This window comes from Bos indicus x Bos taurus, chromosome 8 (genome assembly GCF_003369695.1).
Source record: "Bos indicus x Bos taurus breed Angus x Brahman F1 hybrid chromosome 8, Bos_hybrid_MaternalHap_v2.0, whole genome shotgun sequence".
Taxonomy (NCBI): Eukaryota; Metazoa; Chordata; class Mammalia; order Artiodactyla; family Bovidae; genus Bos; species Bos indicus x Bos taurus.
In genome coordinates, this window is record NC_040083.1 from 105,824,944 (window position 1) to 105,852,070 (window position 27,127).

Below are 27,127 nucleotides of genomic sequence, written 5' to 3' on the forward strand. Positions count from 1 at the left end.
AGATATTGTCACTCTGCTTATTTAACTTATATGCAGAGTACATCATGAGAAACGCTGGGCTGGATGAAGCACAAGCTGGAATCAAGATTGCTGGGAGAAATATCAATAACCTCAGATGTGCAGACGACACCACCCTTATGGCAGAAAGTGAAGAGGAACTAAAAAGCCTCTTGATAAAAGTGAAGGAGGAGAGTGAAAAAGTTGGCTTAAAACTCAACATTCAGAAAATGAAGATCATGGCATCTGGTCCCATCACTTCATGGGAAATAGGTGGGGGAAAAGTGTCAGACTTTATTTTTCTGGGCTCCAAAATCACTGCAGATGGTGATTGAAGCCATGAAATTAAAAGATGCTTACGCCTTTGAAGGAAAGTTGTGACCAACCTAGATAGCATATTTAAAAGCAGAGACATTACTTTGCCATGAAAGGTCTATCTAGTCAAAGCTATGGTTTTTCCAGTGGTCATGTATGGATGTGAGAGTTGGACTATAAAGAAAGCTGAGCACTGAAGAATTGATGCTTTTGAACTGTGGTGTTGGAGAAGACTCTTGAGAGTCCCTTGGACTGCAAGGAGATCCAACCAGTCCATCCTAAAGGAGATCAGTCCTGGGTGTTCATTGGAAGGACTGATATTGAAGCTGAAACTCCAATACTTTGGCCAACTACTGTGAAGAGCTGACTCATTTGAAAAGACTCTGATGCTGGGAAAGATTGAGGGCAGGAGAAGGGGACGCCAGAGGATGAGATGGCTGGATGGCATCACCGACTTGATGGACATGGGTTTGGATAGACTCTGGGAGTTGGTGATGGACAGGGAGGACTGGCATGCTGCGATTCAGGGGGTTGCAAAGAGTTGGACATGACTGAGCGACTGAACTGAACTGAAAGATAGAGGGGATGGAAGAAGATATTCCATGCAAATGGATATCAAAAGAAAGCTGGAGTAGCAGTACTCATATCGGACAAAAATAAAGACTGTTACAAGAGACAAGGAAGGCCACTATATAACGATCAAGGGATCAATCCAAGAAGATATAACAATTGTTAATATTTATGCACCCAACACAGAAGAACCTCAATACATATGGCAAATGCTAACAGCCATGAAAACAAAAACTGACATTAACACAATAATAGTGGGGGACTTTAACACTCCATTTTCTCCAATGGACAGATATACAGACAAATAATTAATAAGGGAACACAAGACTTAAATGACACATTAGACTAGGTAGATTTAATTGATACCTATAGGACATTCCATCCAAAAGCAGCAGAATACACTTTCTACTCAAGAGAACATGGAACATTCTCCAAGATAGATCACATCTTGGGTCATGAACTAAACCTTGGTATACTTAAGACAACTGAAATTGTATCAAGCATCTTTTTTTTTTGGCCACAGCACTATGATATTAGGAATCAATTATGGGAGAAAGAAAGAAAACCTGTAAAAAAAAAAAAAAAACCACAAACACATGGAAGCTAAGCAAGATGCTACTGAATGGCCAATGGATCATTGAGGAAATCAAAGAGGAAATCAGAAATACCCAGAAATGGATGGCAGTGAGAACACGGTGACTCAAAACCTATGGGATGCAGCAAAATTTATTCTAAGAGCGAGGTTCATAGCAATACAATCCCACCTTAAGAACAAGAAATATCTCAAATAAATGACATAACATTGTATCTAAAGCAATTACAGAAAGAACATCAGCAGGAACAGAAGGAAAAAAAAAGTTAGTTAAGGAAAGAAATCATAAAGACAAAAGCATAAATAAATGAAATAGAAATGAAAACAATAGCAAAGATCAATGAAACTAAAAGCTGACTCTGAGGAAATAAACAAAATTGATAAACCTTTAGCCAAATTCATCAAGAAGAAAAGGGAGAATACTCAAATCAATAAAATTAGAAATGAAAGAGAAATTACAACTAACACCATAGAAATACAAGGATCATAAGAGACTACTACAAGCAATTATATGCCCAAAAAACTGAGCAACCTGGAAGAAATGGACAAATTCTTAGAAAGGAACAACCTTCCAAGACTGAACCAGGAAGAAATATAAAATATGAAAAGACCAATCACAAGTAATGAAATTAAAGCTATGATTAAAAGTCTTCCAGTAAACAAAAGTCCAGGACCAGATGGTTTCAAACACAAATTCTACCAACCATAACTGATTAATAAAAACCATATGACCATTTCAATAGATGAAAAAAAAGCTTTTGACAAAATTCAACACCCATTGATGATAAAAACTCTCCAGAAAGTGGGCACAGAGGGAATCGACCTCAGCATAATAAAGGTCATACAGGACAAATCCACAACAAACATAATTCTCAATGGTGAAAAATTGAAAGCATCTTCTCTAAGATGAAGAATAAGATAAGGATGTTCAGTCTTGCTATTTTTATTCAACATTGTTTTGGAATTCCTAGCCAGGCCAAACAGAGAAGAAAAGAAATAAATCGAATCCAAATTTGAAAAGAAGAAGTAAAACGGTCACTGCTTGCAGATGACATGATACTGTACCTAAAAAATCCTAAAGATGTCACCAGAAAACTACTAGAGCTAATCACTGAATATTGTAAAGTTGTAGGATACAAAATTAATACACAGACATACCTTACATCCCTATGCACTAACAAAGAAATATAAAAAAGAGTAATTTGAAAAAGAAAGAGTAATTAAGGAAACAATCCCATTTCCACTGCAACAAAAAGAATAAAATACCTAGGAATAAACCTGTTTACAGAAGCAAAAGACCTATACTCAGAAAACTGTAAGATACTGATGAAAGAAATCAAAGAGAACACAAACAAATGGAGATATACCACAGAAGAATCAATTCTGTGAAAATGACTATACTAATATTCAAAGCAATCTACAGATTCAGTGCAATCCCTGTCAAGGTACCAAAGGCATTTTTCACAGAATTAGAACATTTTTTAACATTTGTATGGAAACACAAAAGACTCCAAATAACTAAAGCAATCTTCAGAAAGAAAAATGGAGCTAAAGGAACCATGCTCCCTAAGTTCAGACTATACTAAAAACTTACTGTAATCAAGACAGTATGGTACTGGCATAAAAACAAAATTGTGACTCAAGGGAGGATTGAAAACCCGGAGATAAACTCATGCATTGATGTTCACCTAATCTATTACATGACAAAGGAGGAAGGGATATAGACAACCATTTCATAGTAATAAAGGGTTCAATTCATCAAGAGGATATAAAACTTCTAAATGTTTACTCAGTGAATAAGAGCTTCAAAATGCATAAAGTAAAAACTGATAGAACTATAAGGATTAATACATAGATGTATCCACAATCATCATCAGAGGTTTCAATACTACACTTTCAAGTACTGAACAGTAAGAAGACAGAAAATCAAAGAATTCAGAAGACTTGAAAATCACAACCAACAAATCTGATCTAACTGGTATTCACAGAGAAACTCATTGATAAATAGAAGGGTAGACATGATTTTAAACTGGACACTGAAAACAATGATAGACCAAATTTGATGCCATAAAATCAGTCTCAATAAATTTTAAATGATCCAGCAATTCTACTTCTGGGCACTGATTCAGAGAAAATAATAATTCAAAAAGATACACACACCTCAATATTCATTGCTGCACTATTTACAATAGCCAAGACATGGAAGCAATCTACATGTCCATCAACTGATATATGGATTAAAAAAGAGAGAGAGAGATACATACATACAATGGAATATTACTAAGGCATTAAAAATGAAATGATGCATTTGCAGCAACATGAATGGGCCTGGAGATTATCATACTAAGTGAAGTCAGACAAAGACAAATATTATATGATATAATTTATATGCAGAACCTAAACAAAAAACAATACAAATGAACTTATTAACAAAATAGAAACAGAGAACGAACTTTTGGCTATCAGGGGGAAGGATCAGGGAGAGGAAAAGATTGGGAATTTGGAACTGACATGTACACACTGCTATATTTAAAACAGATAATCAACAAGGACCTCGTGCATGACACAGGGAACTCTACCCAGTATTTGGTAATAACCTAAATGGGCAAAGAGCTTGAACATATGTATAACTGAATCGCTTTGCTGTACACCGAAAACACAACTTGTTAATCAACCCTACTCCACTATAAAATAACATAGAAAAATTAGAGATTAAAGTCATAAAAAGCATGTACTCTGACATAGTAGAATCAAATTAAAGCTCGAGGAGAAAGATATCTAAAAAGTCTCCAAATATTTGGAAATTGAGTACCATGCATCTAAAGAGCCCAAGGGTCAAAAAAGAAAACTAAAGGGAAATTAGAATGTCTTACAAGAAAAATCTCAAATCAACAACTTCAGCTACCAAGTTAAAATTAACAACAAAAAAATAGGAACAAACAAAATCCAAAATAATCAAAAGGAAAAAAACAAAAACACAAACACAACAAAGATCAGAGTAGAAATCAACAAAATGAAAAATAATAGTGAAAATAGGTGAAATTCAACCTGATTCTTTAAGAACATAGGGATTCCCAGGTGGCTCAGTGGTAAAGAATCGGCCTGATAACGCAGGAGACGTAGGAGACACAGGCTTGATTCCTGTGTTGGGAAGATCCCCTGGAGTAGGAAATGGCAACCCACTCCCGTATTCTTCCCTGAAAAATCCCATGGAGAGATGAAAGAAATTACCAATATCAAGAATAAGAGATTGACATCACTATAAATTCCATAAATATTAAAATAATAACAGAATATCACTAACAAGTTTTTTTTTTTTTTTCCAGTAAATTTTATAATTTACATGACATGGATAAATCCTTTAAAACACACAAGGTACCAAAATCAGTTAAGAAGAAATACATAGCCTGAGTAGCCCTATATCTATCAGAGAATTAAATTAATAATTTAAACCAAGAAAAGTTCCAAGCTCAGATTATTTCACTTGTGAATTCTACCAAACAATTTTTAAAACTATATCACCCAAACTCAGATTCTACCCAAACTCTTTGAGAAAATTAAAAAGAAGAAAGTGTCTTGCAAATTTTTTTGAGAGCCCAGAGTTATGCTGACAGCAACACAGATACAAACATTACAAGAAAACTACTGATTAAAACCCCTCACAAACAAGAATACAAAAATCTAAATAAAATTTAAACATAACAAATACAACAATATATAAAAAAGATAGTGTATCATGACTGTGTGGGATTTATTCCAGGAATGCAAGGTTTGTTTTTTTTTTATCGTTTGAAGATGTATCAATATAATTTACCATATTAACAAACTAAGCAACATAAACTATGGCACACATAACTCAATATTCATTTTCTAATTAAAGCAAAGCAGCAAACTAGCATTCAGCTTTTTACCATCGAATATAAAAATAAAGATACAAGCATTGTGTTGGGAGCAAGACAGACCAGTTGTGAGACTTTGGGAAGGTCACAGACCTCTCTGGTATTCATGACTTGATCTATCAAAATAGACTTGGTAATTGTTCGGCGACTACTATCAGCAAAACAGTCACCTAAGAATTTTTACCACTTGCCTCTCTCCCCCTATCCCCAATACCCCATCATCCTTCTAACCACCTCCACCGAAAAATGATTTGAATCCATCCATCTGAATCACAGCACTGTGGGGACAATTTGAACCAACATATCAATTTGAATAACTGTCCATGCACAGAAACAGACGCACAAGAACTAAGGTTTCTAGGTAAATAGAGAGTGTAGCTCCCAGGTGAAGCACAAAAGTAACAAAAAAAATGCTTTGAGGAGGGTCAGAAAGATAGATTCATGTTACTCCTATAACCTCTTCCCCAGGCCTGAGCAGCCCAGTGCAGAGACAGAACCATCCCTATGGAAGTAAAGTGAAGTCGCTCAGTCATGTCCGACTCTTTGCGACTTTCCCTATGGAAGGAAAGAGAAAACTGAGGCCCACTCCACCTGCACTCCAGAGTCAGCTCTCATGGCTGCAGGCGGCTCCCAGCAGATGTCTGTGTGGATCCAGGCCTCTGGCTCAACCCAGCAACTCCTGGCTCCAGGGCCCGTGCAGCTTCTGTAGCACCAGGCTCCCTGTGGGCTCCCCTGAACCCAGGTTCCCATGCCACCTTGGCACCTGCCAGCTCCAAAGGCCCCCAGGTGATCTATCCTTGAACCCAGGGCTCCATCTGGGCCCAGCATGAGGTCAGCTAGCACCAACTCCAGATTTCGACCCACCCCAGAACCAGGCTGGCTCCCATGGCCCCAGGCCCCTGACACTCACCAGCGCCAGGCCTGCTCTCGTGGCCCAGCCTCAAGTCCAGCTCCCACAGATCCAGGCTCCCCACCTGCCCTCAGCCAGACCAGCTCTGCAGATCCACCTTCAGGATGAAGCAGCCTCTTGTACACTCTTTAAGAATACTCAAAGCACTCAGGCCTAGAGGAGGAAATGGCAACCCACGCCAGTCTTCTTGCCTCGAGAATCCCATGGACAGAAGGGTCACAAAGAGTCGGAGACAACTGAGTGACTGGCCACAAAGCACTCAGGAGCCACTTTTCCCATCTTCTTCCGCAGGTCTGGGTGATTTCCATATCCTCCACCCCAACACGAAAGACAACTGTCTCAGGACATCACAGTGGAAACGGGAATCCCTCGAATGTCTTTATCTCAGTCCCAGAGATAACATATTCACAGATCAAGGTCTTCAAAAAAGGTAACCTGTAGACCCTTCCAAGTAGAAAAGGTCATATCCTTGTTTGAATTAACTAACACCTTAGTATACGACTTTGAGGATCCAACTTAGAGACTCAGAATTTTCTTTCCAAGTACAAATTGCTACCTTCCCCTGCTGAAAATCACACCAAAAGCACACAGGTGTGGGCATGAGGTCACAGACACCAAACAATGACACTTCCCGATGCCTTCTCAGTTCAGAAAACACCAAGTGTGCAGAGATATTTAGATAATCCCAGTTGCCCTCCTCTGTCACACCATCTCAACAAAAGAGGAAGCCTTGGGCTTTCTACTTACCCGTGTAGAGGTCTGTATCTGTGTACTCGTCCACTTTCTTGTGCTGCAGAATATAGTCAGAAACCTTGGTCCCAATAGCTGGCTGAACGTCCACCCACTCCAAGGAGACCACGGTGCTGGAGGGCTCTACTGTTGGGGAGAGCCGCAGCCTGGGGGGATGACAGGGAAGGTGGGGGTTTTTTGCCAGCCAGTACTGTCTGGGCCCCAAGGAAGTGTGCATGTGTCCAGATTAAAAGTGTGGGTTTCAGTCTGGTTTCAAACTTGGATTCAACCCACCAGTAACCCTTTGCATATACTTAGGCAACTAATCTCACCTCTTTCAGCCTCTGTCTCCTTGTTTATAATGGGGATAAGAAGAGCTACCCTTCAGGATCCATGTGGAATCCAGTAAATTAATCCAAGTGCACAGTACGTGCCCACAGAAAATCGATTAGCTTGCCATTTGTTTAAATTATTTCTCCATGATGCTTCATTGTCAATTAAATTGGCAGTGCCTTCAAATACAGTATCTTCCAGCGTCCCTGACATTCTCTTCAGTCCCCCAGTATATCAGTCAATGTTTCACTATCCTTAAATCAATAACCCCTCACAGAGGGCAGGAATCCTTTTATAAAGGAAGAAATAACAGAATGCTCGAAGGTGAGAACGGGGAGGGTCCTTTGAGAGAAAAAGTGCAATCCCATCATTTCATAGAAGTAAAAGCAAGGTCCAGAAAAGAGAACGCTCTGCATAAAGTCACACAGCAAGCTGGGGACAGAAACACGACGGTGACTTTCCATGTCCCCCAGCCCAGATTCCTTCTCTCTTTCCACCATAGCCGCCAACTCTTCAATGACTGTCTCACAAGGGATCCTCAGTATTGGTTCCTGCCCTGATTTCCTCTGCTCCCCACTCCACCCTCCTTCTTAACCTTACTCCCCTAATCGTGATGACCTTTCTCTACTTCCTCAAATGGTGAATTTCCCAGGTCAGGGCTTTCCCAGGCGCTCTGTCTTTTTCTTGAACCATGTCTGTTGCCATTGGCTGCCTGACAAGCCTGACTCTAATTCAGGTCTTCTCAGAGAGGCTTCCAGGCTATCTCCCTCTCCTCCAACTACAGCCTCCCCGTTTTGTTCTCTCCATTAGCACATCTTTTCTTTTTCTCTCATGTTTTCATTATTTAAACATTTAAATGGTACGCTGCTTCTGTTTTTGCTTTGCCATCTGTCCCCTTCCCTAAATGGTCAGCTCCCTAAGTGCATACACTGGGCCTGTCTTGCTCATTAGTGAATTCTCCAGTGTCTGACACATAGCAGGTGTTCAAAACTTATTTGTTGAATGAATGAATAACAGAAGCTCCTTAGAAAAGGTCCTACCCTTTCTTTATCTCAGTAGCCCTGGTGGTCAACACGGGACCTGACAAAGCAGTAGTTGGCATCCAGTAAACTTTTGCCGAATGGATGGGTTAAAAGAAGTAACGATGGATGGCTTGGTGCTATTAAAATAGCACATGCTGCAGTGTAAGCGTCTACCCCTGAGCCACGATTTTGTTCTGCCAAAGCTCCGTGCTTTTGCATAGGAGGAAGCAGGCCCCCAGAGACTTCAGGCCTCTGGTGAAGCATCCTGAGAGGAGAAGAAAGCCATGGCCTGGGTTGGCAGGACAGGCGTATGAGCTTGTGGAAAGGGGGCCCATACATACGTACACCGGCTGCGGGAGGGGGCTGCAGTTGGGGAGCCCACTGGCGTCGAAGGCGCTGAGGTCACACCTGCACCAGTCATCAATCACATCCCCTTTCCCCGAGCACCAGTAAGAGCTCATCAGTGCACTCCTGAAGGCCTGGAACAAAGGAGAACAAAAGAGAGGATGATGACAATGGTGGAGAGGAGAGAGTCAGTCCCAGAAGCCACGCCGGTAGTGGCCCGAGCTTCAGAACTGTCCTCCTGGGCGCAGGGCACCATCTCCTGCCTAAGGCCCTAGCATTCTAGCACCAGGTTCTTCTGTGTTGAGTCATTCCCTACCCAGTAGCAGAGTGATCACTGAGGCAGAACAGTAATAGCATCCCGTGAGATCCTCCCCTGGGCCTGACACTCCACCTATGCTGACTTATTTCACCTTCACTAGCCCACACAATAGCTATAATAAAAAATAACTCTTATTATCTCCCATTCTACCAACTGGAAAACTGAGACACAGAAGGTAAGTCATTTGTCTGAGGTTCTGGTAACTGAAGGGAGCTCGTAACTGATGGAGCTGGGATCTGATCCAAGGCGGTCTGGCTCCAAACCCTGCCCTCTTTAATACCTCAGCACACTGCTTGCTGTAGCAGTCTGACCACCTCACCATGCTGCTTATAAACCTTCAGAGACTCCTCAGAGCCCTCAGGACAAACTCTAAATCCCTTGCTCTAGCTCCTGACCACCTCCGTGGTCTCATCTCTCACCACTCCTGATTTTCCTTTGCATGCTACCATCCACACTTATGCAACCATTACCATGGCCATCAACACTGAATTCCTGTCTAGGAAAAGTGTTTTCTAAATCAGGAGATAGCAAAGCATTTCTGCAAAGGACCAAATAGTAAATATTTCTGGCTTTATGGCCAGTCTCTGCCACAATTACTTAACTCTGCCTTTGCAGCATGAAAGCAACATAAACGATAGTTTAAATGAATGGGCATGTTTGAGTTCCAGTAAAACTTTATTTACAAAGACAGCTGACAGGCTTGATTCATTCTGAAGGTCACTGGTTTGCTGACCCTTGTTCTAAGTGGTGATCAATGTTCTATTTAATTACAATGTGCTTCACTGTCTCTTGCTCTTTTTTAAAAAAACACACCCTGTCCTCTCTACTGGAGTACTCTCAACCCCACCACCATCTTGGAAACCAATTTGCTCTTTTGTTCTCAAATACACCCTTCTTTTCTATGGGAACCTTACCTTGACTTTAGGCCTGGAAGCAGGTTTCTCTTCCAGACACCACAGCGTGCTGCGTCACAGCTAACCAACACATTCATTTGCCCGTCTCACCCAACAGATTCTGATCTCACCAAGAACACAGGCCACGCCTTATCCACATGAGTCTTCTCATGAGACTGAGAACACTTATTCGGTCAAGATTTATTAAATAAATTAATGGACACTGAAAAACTGATCATAACGCTTAGGCTCAGATGTGCTTTCTGCTTTGCGTGTGCGCTCAGGCACTCAGTCATGTCTGACTCTTCATGACCCCGTGGCCTGTGGCCTGCCAGGCTCCTCTGTCCATGGGATTTCCTAGGCGAGAATACTGGAGTGGGTGCCATTTCCTTCTCCAGGATCTTCCTGACCCAGGGATAGAACCCACATCTCCTGCACTGGCAGGTGGATTCTTTACCACTGAGCCGCCTGGGAAGCTCCATGCTTTCTGCTTTAATCGCTCCATCTGTACTGCCATTGCATGGCACTGGGGATTCAGAATGTCTGACAGCTCTTCTTTAAACTTGGGGATTCCAGAGAGTGTTGATCTTTTATTCTTTGCCAGGTAACAGGTTCCACATGCTTTCTTCCTTTCTCTTTTCTTTAATGATTTTTTACTTTCTGTGTACTTTTTAAAGCTTCCCAACACCTACTACTAAGGACACTTGATTACCCAGGTGACACTTTTTGCATCTTGCATTGGTCAAAAGACTCAAGCACAGCACATTCATGTAATGTGGGTGTGCCTCCTTAGCAAAGAACACAGACCTAGAAGGAGAAGACGTGCAACAGGAACACTATCGTGTGAGCCTCCAACACAGTCCTCTCAAGGCCTCTGATGAGAAGGCTTCGATTATTCCTGCCCTATGTCCTTTCTCATATTCTCTCCTAAGGGATGAAGAAATGATCTAATGTCTCCCGAATTAAGAATAGCGACCCAAAGAAATAAAAAAGAACTATAATACAAGCTAACGTCCATGGGGTTGCAAAAGAGTCGGACACGACCAAAGTGACTTAGCGTGCACGCACGGTGTTCAGGAAGCACCTAGCCACACAGTGTAAGATACTTTAAGGGAATTAAAGGGGAATTTTCACAACGGTCCTGAGAAACAGACTCTACAATCTTCATTTACAGGTGAGGACTAGGAATCAGAGCAGTGAAGTAGTATTCCCAAGATCACACAGCAAGCGGATGATGAAAAGAGAATCCCAACCCAGACCTCTGTGACTCAGAATTATAGGTCTTTTCTACTTAACTACTTGGGATAGCGGGGTTGGTTCCAAGTAGGATTGCCAGACTCAGTAAATAAAAACACAGGATGCCAACTTAAACTAAAAATTCCCAATGAACAACTTTTAAAGTATAAATATATCCCATTCATTGTTTGTATATAATTTATGTGGGTCAGAGTCTGGCACACAACAATAGCATTGTCCTTACTAAGGTTTGATATTGCTACATTACCTAAAGTTGGCTTCCCTGGTGTCTCAGACTGTAAAGAATCTGCCTGCCCGTGCAGGAGACCCAGGTTCCATCCTTGGGTTAGAACAATCTCTTGGAGAAGGAAATGGCAACCCACTCCAGTATTCTTGCCTGAAGAATTCCATGGACAGAGGAGCCTGGCAGGCTACAGTCCACGGGGTCACAAAGAGTCTGACACGACTGAGTGACTAACACTTGCCTACAAGTCAACTGATGTTAGGAATAAACGTCTGTTCTCCTTCAGCACCAGAGGGGGGCGCTCTCGTGAGGGCAGAAACCAGGTGGGCTGGCAGGAGGTCACTGTCAGACTTTCTCCTTCCTCCATTCGCAGTTTCCCCCTTACTTGAATTAGCATGTAAAACTGCTCGTGGCTTATGATCCTGTAACATCTCCAGCTACAGCTAAGGGCTTCATTATCACAATGGGGAAATCCAGAGGCATGGGTGAAAGTGACACAGATGGCAAGAGCTTGCCCTGGACTCCAGCAAAGGGAGGAGGGAGAACATCCTGTTTTGCGTATGTGTTTTGTTTTGGTGTGTGTGTGTGCGTGCGTGTGTGTGTGTGTGTGTGTGTGTGTATGGTTTTTGTAATCAATGGTCACTGGGGCTTGTGAAAAACAAAACAGGAAATCTCTCTGGACTTTGTGAGTTTCACCATCCAAGCAGCTCTTGGGAAGAAACCCTGCCTGTGGATCTCCACATCCACTGGCTCTTTCCCAAACCCTGGGGAACAGAATGGGGACTGCAGCGACGGCCAGGCAAACCGTGGACAGAGCTCAAACGCACGCTGATAAAAGGCCTGCTTCAGACGGGGAGCCCTTGCAAGGCAGCAGGAGCCAACATGCGTCAGCTCAGGTCCACACTTCCTTATGTCTCCAGTGCTTGCAACACTTCATCCCAAATCCAAATAGATCCCGAGGGAGAAGCAGCATAGAATGTTCCAGCTTCCAGGGACTCTGTAAATCATCTAATTGAATCCGTTTTGCAGATGCACATACAGTGGCCCAGAAAGGCTAGCTGGCTCATTCATGGCGATAGAGCAACTTAGCGGTGAAGTGACTCTGTTCCTCCATTTAATCCTCAAAATTGCCCTTTGAGATAGGTGTCCTATCTCCATTCACAGATACGTGGAGGAGTAGGGATTTGAACTGAAGTCCATCTGAATTCTGGCAACCTTGACTACCTCTGGTCACACAGGAACAATAAATGCCAAGATTTCATCCAAAACATCCTTTTCAGCTGCTCGGCTTGTACCACGTGCTTCTGTGGTGTTCGTGTGTGTGCATGTGTGTGTGTCTGCGTGTGTTCTCAGAGGAAAATAAAACTTTACACTGGAGGCATTGTTGACTCTTAGCATTTGAGTAAATGAAGGGACTTAAGAAACAAATCCTGTCCTTAATACAGGGCTAAGGGTTACATTTGCATGGCCATTTGTTTTCATGACAATGAAGGCTTGCTCACTGCTAGCGAATGTTTCCAACTTCTGGCTAATTAGCTAGCAAACCAAGCCCGGCAGGATGAGAAAACAGCCACAAAAATGTTAAGCAATCAAAATAAACAGGGATTTATTCCTGACCCTGTTGTTACTTCTCTAGTTGAACTCAGCATAAGTTATTTCTCCCACTAAGCCTCAATGTCTCCATCTGTAGAATGAGGACACAGAAGCTTTATTTTGAAAGGTTTAATTCCCTGAACTTCCTCCTCCGTACCATGTGCCATCTAGATGCTAAGAAAGGTGATGAACAAGACCTAGTCACTCCAGAGGACTTGACTTACCTGTGCTCAGTCGTGTCTGACTCTTTGCGACCCCATGGACTGTAGCCCACCAGGCTCCTCTGTCCATGGAATTCTCCAGGCAAGAACACTGGAGTGGATTGCTATTTCCTCCTCCAGGGAATCTTCCCGACCCAGGGACTGAACCCACGTCTCTTTTGTCTCCTGCACTGGCAGGCAGATTCATTACTACTGGGCCACCTGGGAAGCCCTCCTGGGAACTGCAAAGGACTCACAGTCTAATGATGAAGACATACACAATTACAATTAATATGGTTCAACTGTTATGAAGTAACTCACGCCAGAGGTTTATGGAAATGCAAAGGAAGAGGACTTTCCAGCTCTAAAAATTCTGACAATGTCTTAGGAATCTTAAACTTCAAGATGACACTCCATATTTAAGATAGATGCTTGGGATCATCTATATATAATGGAAAGTCACTAAGCCAATGAATTAAATTCCATATTCTATACTTACGGTGGCTATGTTTTCCATTGACAGTTATACTCAGGGGCTGACACCAAGTCTGCTACTTTTGACACTGAGATGGTTCTAGTTTGTGTAACCACAAAGATGCCCTGACCTTCTCACTCAAGTCTTGATGAATATGTTATATTCAGTATTAATAAGCGTGGTCTTGAGGCTGTTCAAGCCATACTGGTTAAGGAGATGAAAGGCCTTCTAGAGACAAAGGAATAGACTACCTTTTTACCCCCAGGTTCCCTATTCGTGCCTGATACAGTCTCTAGCAGGTAACATAAGTCAGCCAATATTTGTTAAATTGAATTAAAAGTTCACATGGAATTCTGAATGACATGAACCAAGTTTATAAATGATATCATACTACTACTACTACTAAGTCGCTTCAGTCATGTCCGACTCTGTGAGACCCCATAGACGGCAGCCCACCAGGCTCCGCCATCCCTGGGATTCTCCAGGCAAGAACACTGGAGTGGGTTGCTAGTGGGTTGCCATTTCCTTCTCCAGTGCATGAAAGGGAAAAGTGAAAGTGAAGTCACTCAGTCGTGTCCAACTCTTTGCGACCCCATGGACTGCAGCCTACCAGGCTCCTCTGTCCATGTGATTTTCCAGGCAAGAGAACTGGAGTGGGGTGCCATTGCCTTCTCCGATATCATAAAGCCAGGTAAATGTGTATGTGTGATGCTCTCCTTCCCCTAAGATTACTTGTATCTCACATGGATTTGGTACCTCCAAGCCAGAAACTGGGGGGTTACTCTGGGCTCCTCCCTCTACCTCATATGTCTCAAACCAACTTCTCTCACCTGACCCCACAGCTGTCTTACTGGTGTGGGTGAGTAATGCCTCTTCTCTAGGCAACTGTCATAAACTCAGCTAGCCTTCCAGCTCTGACCTTTCCCAGCACATCCTCTCCCAGCTTTCTAAAACATCACTGCTACTCCACCCACCTTACTTGCTGCTGCTGCTGCTGCGTCGCTTCAGTCGTGTCCGACTCTGTGCAACCCCATAGATGGCAGCCCACCAGGCTCCGCCATCCCTGGGATTCTCCAGGCAAGAACACTGGAGTGGGTTGCTAGTGGGTTGCCATTTCCTTCTCCAGTGCATGAAAGGGAAAAGTGAAAGTGAAGTCACTCAGTCGTGTCCAACTCTTTGCGACCCCATGGACTGCAGCCTACCAGGCTCCTCCGTCCATAGGATTTTCCAGGCCAGAGTACTGGAGTGGGTGGCCATTGCCTTCTCCACACTTTGCTTGAACCCCTTCAAAAGCTCCACCACATTCTGGTCGAGGCCTCTACTTCTTAATCTTTCAAAGTCCTCTGCTGTTCATCCTGTGGCTCTTCTCCCATCTCCTCCTCACCATTGCTGCTCTAGGCGCCAGCATACAGGATCTTACAGGAGTGCACTGCTTCATACCAAGCCTTTCCTCATACTCTCTCTTTGATCTAAAATGCCCTTTCCCCACTTATGTTTCCTTGCTAAAATCCAGGGCATGTTTTGTTCACCAGGATCCTATCACACTTGGGAGATTCTGTCTCTCTCTCCTCTCATTCAATTTTTGCACATTTCACATTCTCTTGAAATTTGCTTGTTTATGTGCACTTCTTGCTTATCAGGCTGGGAACACTTCCAAGCCAAGGTAATATATTTGATTCATCTCTCTCTCTCCCCAGCTGCAAGCAAAGGAGTCAACATATCATAGGGTCCCAAAAACATGTGGTAAATTCCATAGATATAGGTAATAGGCTGCTTGGCCAAAGAATGAATGTGTATACTTGCTGTTTTTCTTTTTCCAGCAAAAGAGATGACAGCAATGCAACTGATCACCTTAAAAACATTCAGTTTCTCTGGAGTCACTGAAAAGAGGGTTGGGGTGGGTTTGCTGGTAGAATGCCTTTTGGAGACATTTGGGATTACAGCTTGGAGGAGGGTAGGTGGATACCTGTTTGCCCTGGAAGTACTCAGATCTAAAGTAAGATGCTAATAGGGCCCAAGAGAGAGATGGGAGGAAAGGGGGTGGCTGGCATTCTAGTTTTGTAGGGAGATTAGTACCTGAGCCCATGTTGACCATGTTTAATTGGTCAGGAGGAGCTAGGATGGATGGGCATGGAAGGGTTAAGGAAGGCATCGGAGCAGGGCTTGTGCAGAGACAGAAATAGTATTTTAGAGCCTGGCCTGGACCTCTTAGATAGGATCTACCTGAGCCGCCTGCCATACAGCCATCTGCACACCCCCTAGAGTGTCTACAGGAAATGTCCATCACTCGTTGTCCTGGTAGCTGCAGGACTTGGAAACCAGAGGCTGGAGACCAGAGGCTATCGCCCCCATTCTTTGTGGAAAAAAATAAGTGATGCTGGTATGTCCTGACAGTGAGGAGATTAACTGGTCATCTTGTTACTAATCAATGGGTGCATACTTAAACAGATATGTGAGAACATGTTTGGGAAGAGAAGTGGTTAACGTTAGTTGATTTTAATCTCTTATTCCCAAACAGAGTAGGAAGGCAGTTGTGATGACTTTAAAACATGACCCTAAACATCTTTGACATGTTCCTCCGCACAAGGCGGGATCCAGGTTCTCTCCCCTTGAGTCTGTGCTCTACACCTGCTTACCAAACTACTGCTGCTTCAATTTCTGGGCTCAGGTTTTCCGAAGCTGGCAGCTTCCATGTCATGTCTTTTGGAATGTTCACTCTTAGAGTCCAACTGCCGTGCTGTGAGGAAGCCCAGCCAACATGGAGAGGCCACGAGTAGGTACTGTACCAAGAGACCCAGCTGAGGTCCCAGCCAGTAGCCAGGGTCACCTGCCACATGGGTGAGCCACAGAGACCCTGTGACTGCAGCCACAAGAGGGAACCAAGTCAGAACTGCCCAGCAAGGACTTCCCTGGTGGGTACAGTGGGTGAGAATCCGCCTGCTGATACAGGGGACGCAGGTTCAAGCCCTGGCCCAGGAAGATTGCCCATACTGTGGAGCAACTACAGCCTGTGAGCCACAACTACGGAGCTTGCATGCCTAGAGCCTGTGCTCCGCAAGAGAAGCCACTGCAACGAGAGGTCCGTGCACCGCGATGAAGGCGAGCCCCCACTCGCTGCAACTAGAGAAAGGGTGTGTGCAGCCAGGAAGACCTAGCACAACCAAAAAATAATTAAAAAAAAAAAAAAAACTGACCAGCTCAGCCCAGTCACCCCCAGAACCATTAGAGACAATAATAAAATGATCATCATTTTAAGCTGCCAATTTTGGGGATAGCACAGGAATACATAACTGAACAGAGGTAATTCACGTCTGAATAATCCTGAAAGGTTACTGAGAACAGTCAGAATTAGGGAGCAGCTGAGCAAAGGCAAGTAGAAACAAACTACGTACTGATCCCAGGAGCTAGAGAGAGCTCTGAAGTGCTGACACACGTTCTCACTGCACAGATCCCTGGCACCCCAGACCTGAAAGAGTCCTGGGAGGTGAGACTGGCCTTCACAACTGCGCAGACGAGGTGGCCCCAAAGGAAAAGTGACTTGTCCAAGTTTACACCACACACCTGGCAGAAAACAAACTAAGGTCTTCAAATCAACTAATATTCACTATACAAGGCTGCCAACCTTTGGAACTCGGTTCAAGCCACCAAGTTCTTAGGCTGTTAGATAGGAAACAAATATAATAGCAACATTTACTGAGAGTGTGGTGCGCACTTTAATGTACATCATCTCATTCAATCCTGTCCATAGCCTTATGAAGCAGGTTCTACTGTTACTGTCCCCGTTTTGTAGATGAGGAAACTGAGGTTGGAAGCGTGAAATAGCCTATTCAAAGTCATCCAGCTAAAAAGGGTAGAACAAGGATGTGAACTCAGGTCCTTTGATCCTATCATCATGAACAATATTCTTACTCAGTAGAGGATATTAGTAATAGCACTTAACATTTATTGCATGCTCGTGTGTGTTCAGTCACTCAGTCATTCATGTCTGACTCTTTGCTTACTACAAGCCAAGCACTGTTCTAAATGCTTTACATGTATTATTTCTCACAATAACCCTAAGTACTTTAGATGTATTAACTCATTTAATTCTCCCAACAACCTGAGAGGTAGGCATGATTATCATGTTCCGTGTTACACTTATGCCCAAGATCCCGGGGCTAGGAAGTGGTGTGCTCAGGATTTGAAGCCAGAAAGTCTAGCTCTAGAGCCGGCGCTCTGAAACGCAAAGCCTCCAAACACATAATCTAATGGAGACCATCCATTTTTTTAAAATGCTAAGTTCTTGATTCCATTTAACATATACTGAAATTTTTCACTGAACCTATGGGAATGGGCCGATGAAAATGCAATAGATAACTATCACCTACATTTGAGTCACATGTCAGCAATCTTATATAGTTCAATGCAACAGAAGTCAGAGGACTGACTAGTCTCACAGGAAGGGGCCACAGAGCATGAGTGCTTCAGACAGGAGAATCCCAGGGAGCTCTAGCATTTTCTGCCTAACTTGCTGTGTGACGTGAGTAAGTCAGTTACCCTCTCTGGGCCTTATCGTCACCTGTATTTGCTTCAACTTGGACATACATCCCAGAACACGGCTGCTTCTAATCATTATGTGATTTGTCTTCTGGATAAAGCTGTTCACAATTCTATCACCCCCTTTAACACTTCCCATTGTAGACAAACTACCTGGGACCCCTTAAAGGTCCATGCCAGTAGGCAAAACTACGGAGGCAGCAAAAGGGTCAGCGGTCGGCAGGGGTGAGGGGGGAGGGAAGAGGGAATGGGGGAGTACAGTAGATTTCAGGGCAGTTACCCTATTCCGTAGGACACTATTACAGTGGATTCATGTCATCGTGTATTTGTCAGGACTCACAGAACGCACACCAAGAGTGGATCTTCATGTAAACTGTGGGCTTCGGGTGTTAATGATGTGTCAGTGCCAGCTCACGCTTGTAACACATGCACTACTGTAGTGCGGTATGACAATGGTGGGGAAGACGGCATGTGGGAAAAACAGGGAGCATACAGGGACTCTCTGCCCTTTACACCGAGGGTTTTCCTGGGAATGTCTATCTGCTCTAAAAAGTAAAGCCTACCGCAAAACTCCAGCAGTGAGCATCCTCTCTGTAGAAGACAGCCCAGATGCTGAGCATACCATGGACGGTCTTCAAGGAAGGGCAGGAGGGGGATAAAGAAGACAGACACCTATTACGCTCTTCTTCACTCTAGGTCTGGTGCTAGGGCTCTGTTAGCTTCTGTAAGACTCCTAGCAACCTGTGGATACGGCAGCTCTTCCTGTTCTCAGTCATCCTTACAGATGAGCACGTGTAGGGTCAGAGAAGACATCCCAGCCCAAGTCCCCCAGACCGAATGCAGCAGAGCAGAGGCTCCCACACTTTGTCCCTGGGCCTCCCTTACCCCACCCCTCCGTTTCAGCCTCTGAGTCAGAGCCCCCCACTCACAAGACCACACAGTAAAGGCATACTAATGGGCAAGGACCCATTTCCTGTATGAGAACCTGTGCAGCTCAATCTATGGCTCTATAAATCACAGGAACGACACCTAATTTCCCCTGTCAGGATAAACTACGCTTTCCAAGCCTCTCACGCCTGAAGGATGAGAGCCTAACAGAAGTGCTTGTTAATTTGGGCGACACGGGGAAGACATTGAAAGGTGGCCAGACCCCTTCTTGCCACACTTACCTCTGCTAAATGAAAAACTATTAAAGAAATAAATACACAACCCACTGAGATGCTGCTGCATGGGGCTCTGTCAGCTGTCTGTTTCCCAAGATGTACAGAGAAGAGATGATAGGATTATATGATCCTCAGGCAGAGAGCTATTTTTCCTGTCAGTTCACTCTATATTTTAGCTCTCATCCATCTCAGGTAGAAGATGAAGTGTTGGGTTTTAAAGCATTAAAAGTAACAGGGAGCATTGCTGAGCAACGTACATGCCAGACACAGTGCTCAGTGTTCGGCGTGAGGAGTCATTTTCATCTGCATGGCAATGCCATGGCTCGGGTACTTCCATCACTCCCATTAAACAGAGCAGTGGCCACAGGTCTGGAAAAGGTCAGTTTTCATTCCAATCCCAAAGAAAGGCAATGCCAAAGAATGCTCAAACTACCACACAATTGTACTCATCTCACACACTAGTAAAGTAATGCTTAAAATTCTCCAAGCCAGGCTTCAGCAATATGTGAACCGTGAACTTCCTGATGTTCAAGCTGGTTTTAGAAAAGGCAGAGGAACCAGAGATCAAATTGCCAACATCTGCTGGATCATGGAAAAAGCAAGAGAGTTCCAGAAAAACATCTATTTCTGCTTTATTGACTATGCCAAAGCCTTTGACTGTGTGGATCACAAGAAACTGTGGAAAATTCTGAAAGAGATGGGAATATCAGACCACCTGACCTGCCTCTTGAGAAATCTGTATGCAGGTCAGGAAGCAACAGTTAGAACTGGACATGGAACAACAGACTGGTTCCAAATAGGAAAAGGAGTTCGTCAAGGCTGTATATTGTCACCCTGTTTATTTAACTTATATGCAGAGTACATCATGAGAAATGCTGGACTGGAAGAATCACAAGCTGGAATCAAGATTGCCGGGAGAAATATCAATAACCTCAGATATGCAGATGACACCACCCTTATGGCAGAAAGTGAAGAGGAACTAAAAAGCCTCTTGATGAAGGTGAAAGTAGAGAGTGAAAAAGTTGGCTTAAAGCTCAACATTCAAAAAACGAAGATCATGGCATCTGGTCCCATCACTTCATGGGAAATAGATGAGGAAACAGTGGAAACAGTGTGAGACTTTATTTTTCTGGGCTCCAAAATCACTGCAGATGGTGACTACAGCCATGAAATTAAAAGACGCTTACTCCTTGGAAGAAAAGTTATGACCAACCTAGATAGCATATTCAAAAGCAGAGACATTACTTTGCCAACAAAGGTTCGTCTAGTCAAGGCTATGGTTTTTCCTGTGGTCACGTATGGATGTGAGAGTTGGACTGTGAAGAAGGCTGAGTGCCGAAGAATTGATGCTTTTGAACTGTGGTTTTGGAGAAGACTCTTGAGAGTCCCTTGGACTGCAAGGAGATCCAACCAGTCCATTCTGAAGGAGATCAGCCCTGGGATTTCTTTGGAGGGAATGATGCTAAAGCTGAAACTCCAGTACTTTGGCCACCTCATGTGAACAGCTAACTCATTGGAAAAGACTCTGATGCTGGGAGGGATTGGGGGCAGGAGGAGAAGGGGACGACAGAGGATGAGATGGCTGGATGGCATCACTGACTCGATGGACATGAGTCTGAATGAACTCCAGAAGTTGGTGATGGACAGGGAGGCCCGGTGTGCTGCGATTCATGGGGTTGCAAAGAGTCGGACATGACTGAGCGACTGATCTGATCTGATCTGATCTGAGACTGAGGCCCCAAGGACTCTGTGTTCTTTGCCTGTGTCACATAGCTAGTATTTGGCAGAGCAAAATTCACACTTGGTGGTGGTGGATTAGTGGCTAAGTTGTATCCGACTCTTGTAACCCCATTGACTGGAGACTGCTAGGCTCTGTCCATGGAGTTCTCCAGGCAAGAATACTGGAGTGGGTAGCCATTTCCTTCTCCAGATCTTCCCGACCCAGGGATTGAACCCAGGTCTCCCGCATTGCCGGCAGATATTTTACCAACTGAGCTACAAGGAAAGCCCAAAATTCACGCATAAGTGCGTCAAATCCCAAAGCCTAAATGTTTCACCAGTGTGAGCTAATTTAATCCTGCGAGCTCAGTCTTCGAGTTACACGAGACATCACTATAGCATTATAATAACTTCTCCATCCTTTCCTTAGGCAGTTTCAGCTCGGTTTCTGTTTCTTACCAGTGAAAGAGCTATGACTGCGACAAGTATAAATATTCTGTGTTGCTGTGTCGAAACAGTGTTATGGGAAGCGTGGGTCTGTCTTTCATCCCCTCTCTCTTGCTTATCTTGTAAAATTCTTTCATCGTTCATTTATTTAAAAGTTCTATTCATGAAAAAGCAAAAAAAAAAAAAAAAATCAAAAACGTTGAAAATAAATACTCTGTTTTAGCCTGGCACACAGGGCCTTTTACACAGTGATACTGTACAATCTCCTCAACATCACATCCTACTACACAGGCTTCCCAGCCCTGCATACCATCTCTGGTAGCCATCTGTCATGAGCCAGACAGGGAACAGACTCATGCCACTGTGCCTTTGCTCATGGCTTCCCTCAGCCTATAATATCTTTCTTCCATTCTACCTTTAAACAAAGCATTCTCATTAGTTAAGACCCACTACGACGGCAATCTTCTCTGAAGACTCTCTTCTGATTTCCCAACAGAACTCAAGGCCCCCATGGCACCTTGGACGGCACATCCATTGATGAACTACAGGATTTTATCCATTTGCATGTCTGTTCTCTCCACTGAACTGTGAGTTCATCGCTTTATTTTATCGTAAGCTCCTTGCACAAGGCCTGGCCCAAAGAAGGTACTCCATAAATGTCTGTGATAGGAATAAGCATTGCATGAATGACTGGTAAATGCTGAGAACTGGAAGAGTGGGAGCTCTTCTCATGTCTGATCTGTGTTATCCTTATCGCCCTGCTCAGTCAGCAGGGCCATAGACTGTGCTCACAGCCTTCCAAACCATCTCCAGACTATTTGTCCCGCCTGTCACTGAGCTGATAGCAATTGTGAAAATGACGAATAGCAGACCAATTATGAGCAATAGGAGACATCAGCTATAACTCCTGGGAGAAGACCCAGCCATATCAGTAGCCTCATCCATCTAATCGTGAGTCATCTTCCCAAGGCATCTTGCCCTGTGACCTTGAACTGCCAAGGGCTTCTCAGTCCCACACAAATCCGAGTTCTCTAGCGGACTGCTCCTCCTCTCGGCCTGTCTCCTCCAAGGCGTTGCTCCTGGCCCGCTCCGTCCTGGAAGGGGAACCTGGATGGAACTCACACACTTTTCCTAAGGGAAGCCTTTAGCCAGCGATCCCAGCCACACCCAACAGGCCAGACCTGCCTCTTTGGGCCTGCTGTCCTTTGACAGATAGCAACTCCTCTCCCCTCTGGTGAGGCCATCTGGAGCTGGGAGGCGGGTGGGAAGGTTTTGAGAGGGGGATTTGTCCAAGACTGTGGCGTTTCTGTTGCTAAATGCTAGCTTCAGTTCGTGGTGAGTTCCTGAGTAAAGGACTGTGCAATTTCCCTTCTGCGGTCACTGGTGACTTCACTTTTCCAGTACGCCCATCTTCCCTCAGGAGGCGTCTGAGGAAGGCAGCCTCCCCAGCATCTGGGGCCCCCGTGGTCGGGCCTGTGGGTGGGGGCAGGGAAAGAAAGGTCAGGGGGCAGGAGGGGACATGCTTTGTCTGGACCCACACTGACTTTATCTTTGCCTTGGAGAGGGCGCCTTGGAAATCTGGCTAAGGAAATCATGAAAAGGGAGATTTCTACCCGGTTCACTGGAGCCATATTTCCACCCTGATCAGTTGGACTCTGAGAAGCCTTGATCCCTTAATCCAGCAAAGGACATTACATATGCTGGAGGAACAGCAGAGCATGGAGGATAAGCATACGATCTTTGGAACCAGATCCCTGGATTCAAGTCTCAATGTCATCACTGAGCAAACTCAATAGACGTGACTTCACTTCTCTGCACTTCATTCCCACATGTGTAAAATGGGGCTATATTGATACCTACACCTCAATAAAGAGTGGCATAAAAATCCTTTATAAAGTCCCTAAGATAATGCCAGAACCACCCATATGTCCACACATACACATATATTTGATAATTATAGAGTACTGACAAAGCTCTAAACCTGGATATTCTCCAAATGGAAGATAATTATGCTGAATTATTATTGCTTATTATTAACATAGTACCATTGTTATTCATAATTATTTACAGGCAACAGTGATTCTAGGCACATCTGTGCTCAGAATTATTTTTATTCTTTTTAGTATTTTTTCCAATGGAGAAAAAACATGTTATTAGAACCAACTATCAGAGACAGTAAGATGACCTCTGCCTTTGGGAAAGCAGGCCTGTCCTAGTCTTTGTGAACTGACTACCCTTTTGGTTTTTCAATCAGCAGAGGCTTGGGGGGTAAGATGATTACAGTTATCATGCACCTACTCTGTGCTAGATGCTCTATCAGAAGCAAGAGTTGAAGAAGGAGAGAGGAGAAGGAAAAAACAATGAGAACGGGGATAAAGAGGAAGAAGACAAAGGAAGGGGGAGAAGATGCAATTAACACGAATCAAGTTTCTACTCACCCTAGGCATCACTAAGTGCTCTGCATATATAATCATATTCAACCGAACAACAATTCTGTGAGTTACATACTATTACCCTCCTCACTGAGATTCTCAGCAATTATTAAGTTCCAGTATGCAGGAAAAGAAGAATGTAAGCCTAGGTCATCTGATTCTTATACTGCCCATATTCACATATGTCACCCAATATAATATCCAGAACCAGCCTAGGCAGCAAATCTTATCATTCCCATCTGACTGAAGAGAAAAGGAAGTTCAGGGAGGCTAAGTCACCTGTTCACTAACATCCATCGTGCATATGTGTTAGTTGCTCAGTTGTGTCCGACTCTTTGTGACCCATGAACTGTAGCCCACCTGGCTCCTCTGTTCATGGGATTCTCCAGGCAAGAATATTGGAGTGGGTAACCATTTCCTTCTCCAGAAGATCTTCCCAACTCAGGGGTCGAACCCAGGTCTCCTCCACTGCAGGTGGATTCTTTATGGTTTGAGCTACCGGGGAAGCCCTTTACAAGTGTCCATGGAATTGGCAACATCCGACAGGTAAGCATAAAATATGGAACTCAAATCTAGATCTGATGGACTCCAAACCATGGGAAAACAACTCACTCAAACACCTAACATTTCAAAATCTCACTATTAAGCTTTACTCCGAATGTTACATTAATGCCTTCCTGAAAATAAAAAAAATAATATATATATAGATAAATATAAGTGTAGATTATACCTATACAATATAACTACCTTATAACTACCTTGGACATACCCTTCATCCCTATGTCCTCCAGTCCCACTCAAAATGGGACCCGCAAGCTTGAGAAACAGTAACTGTGAGGCACCAGGGACAGACGGACGGACAGACAGCCTCACCAATGTGGGAGCCCCGCCCTCAGGCAGCCACCGTGCTTCCACTTCCTGGCATTCCTTCTGAGTTTCTGAAGGGAAGCCATAATTTCTGGAAAGGATTCAGGTTGGGCAATCTCAAGTTAAAGGAGCCAAGCCCAAGTTCTTTTAAGAATGAATCAATGTTTCTAGAACAATGTTGAGATGAGGGTGTTGGAGTGAAGACACCGACTTCAAGTAGGTAGTGTAACCAGTCAACTTCCAAAGGGCTGAGAAGTGACTGAAAGGTAAAAACAGAACAGCTTGTTTTACCATCAAGGAAAGGTGAGGGAAAAGATAGTGACAGGAGGTGACTTGAGATCCCAAGAAAGGCCACTGATGACAGAACAGGCTTGCCCACGTCCAAGAACAGAGAAAGGAGCCAAAGATGCAGTCGTCTCTATAGCTTACATATTGAAACAACAGGCTATGGGACCACACAGATGCAACTTCAAAATTCTGGTTCCGTAACTACTGGCTGTGTGACACTGATAAGAGATTTTCCCTCTGAGCCCCCGTTTCCTTTAATGAGCCAAAAATTATGTTTTGAATACTATGAGCATGACAGTAAAGATAGAAGCTATTGTGACAGGACAGAGCCAAAAGTCTGGAAGCAAGAAACTTGGATGCTACCCTTAATTCTGCAGGCAAGCAAAGCAGTCTGTGTGTGTTCTAACTTCTTTCTCCATCACACACACATCAAGAAGGATATAGGCATACTGGAGTTCTTTCAGAGGCAAACACTCAGAATGGCTAAGGCTGAGTCTGAGATGAGAAGCAGACTCATGTGATGAAAAGCAATCGAAGGAACCGAGGGTGACTACCAGAAGAGCCCAACAGAGTCCAAAGATATCACCAGACACCTGAGACACTGTCGCTTAGAGCCAGGAGAGAGGACAGACTTTTACTGAGCTGCTTTCTATGAGCCAAACATTGCTGCTAAGCATCTTACATGGATCATTTCAGTTAATCTGTGAAACAACTCTATATGGTCGACATTATTAATCCCATTTTCTTCATGAGAAAAAAGAAGAAGCTTGAAAACTTAAGTAATGTGTTCAAAGGCATAGAGAAATTTTGTAGCAAAGCTGGTATTTGAATCTTCATCTCTCTGATTCCATATGTTCTGTTTGGTAAGTCAAGAGATAAGTCTATCTTGGTGCAGTGCTGATAGATGGGACTGGAAACAACACAGACAAGGCATGCACAAGGAAATATTTTGACTGGATATAAAGAAGGATGCCCCAGTAGTGAGAGATCAGGCTGCTTAGGGCTCCCTGAGCAAGTTCTTCCTGGGAGTATCCAACAGGAGATGGGAGAAAAGAATCAAGCCACAGACCAGGGCTGGGCTAGATGCCTACAGAATCTCTTCCACTTCTGAGTGTGTCTGTTCTTTCATCATCATGGGCACTGTAATATAATGATAAAACATGGAGGGGGACAAACAGGGGAAGAACAGGAAGGTAGGGGAAGTAAGACAAGTCAGAGCTTGTCTATACTCAGCACTTACTATGCACCAGGTGCAAGGCTAAGCATGTTAGATGCCCATCTCATTTAATACAATAACCTCAGAAATTATTCATCGTTATTATTAACCTGACAGCACAGCTGAGGTAATTAAGGCTCAGAATCCCTTGCCAAAAGTCATGCAAAGAAAGGGAAGAGTCAGGACTTGGTGCCAGAAATGACCAGCATCAAAGACAAATATCAAGTTATTTTATTACATCACTGTGGTCTACAATTCTACCAATACTGGTTGTGGTGGATTGCAAAAAAAAATCAAGCCTGGTTGAGCCTCTACACCTAACTACCAAGTTACAAGAAATGGAGGGACAGAAAGTGAAAGTGAAAGTCACTCAGTTGTGTCCTACTCTTTGCAACTCCATGGACTATACAGTCCATGGAATTCTCCAGGCCAGAATACTGGAGTGGGTAGAGGAACACGCTAAATAATACCATGAAGCTGCAATGAGCAAAATCCCCATTTTCCTCAATAAAATATCACAAGGAATAAAAAGATTTGTAGGAAGAAGCTGGTAGACTAAAAGAGATTTAATTATCAGCCAAACGTAATGTTTGGATCTTACTTGGATCTCAGTTTGAATGAATTGATACTGAAAATACAAGAAAATCTAGTAAAAATGAAAATGACTATATATTTGATGGTGTAGAAGAATTGTTAGCTTGGAAAGCAAGGCGACAATAATGATATTTTTTGAGTCCTTATATTTTAGAAATATGAACTTTGTCATTTATATATCAAATTATATTGT

At 43.6% G+C, this 27,127-nt stretch overlaps 1 protein-coding gene across 3 annotated transcripts in view; it reads right to left on the reverse strand.

The window, feature by feature from the left end:
• Window positions 1-27,127, reverse strand: part of ASTN2 (astrotactin 2) — a 1,048,656-nt gene that overhangs the window by 165,243 nt on the left and 856,286 nt on the right. For all 3 annotated transcript variants that reach the window (XM_027550640.1, XM_027550639.1, XM_027550638.1), the window contains 2 exons: window positions 8,713-8,846; window positions 7,031-7,179 (listed from right to left, as the gene is read on the reverse strand). In XM_027550640.1, coding sequence (XP_027406441.1) covers window positions 7,031-7,179; window positions 8,713-8,846 — 283 coding nt within the window. The remainder of the gene's footprint in view (window positions 1-7,030; window positions 7,180-8,712; window positions 8,847-27,127) is intronic.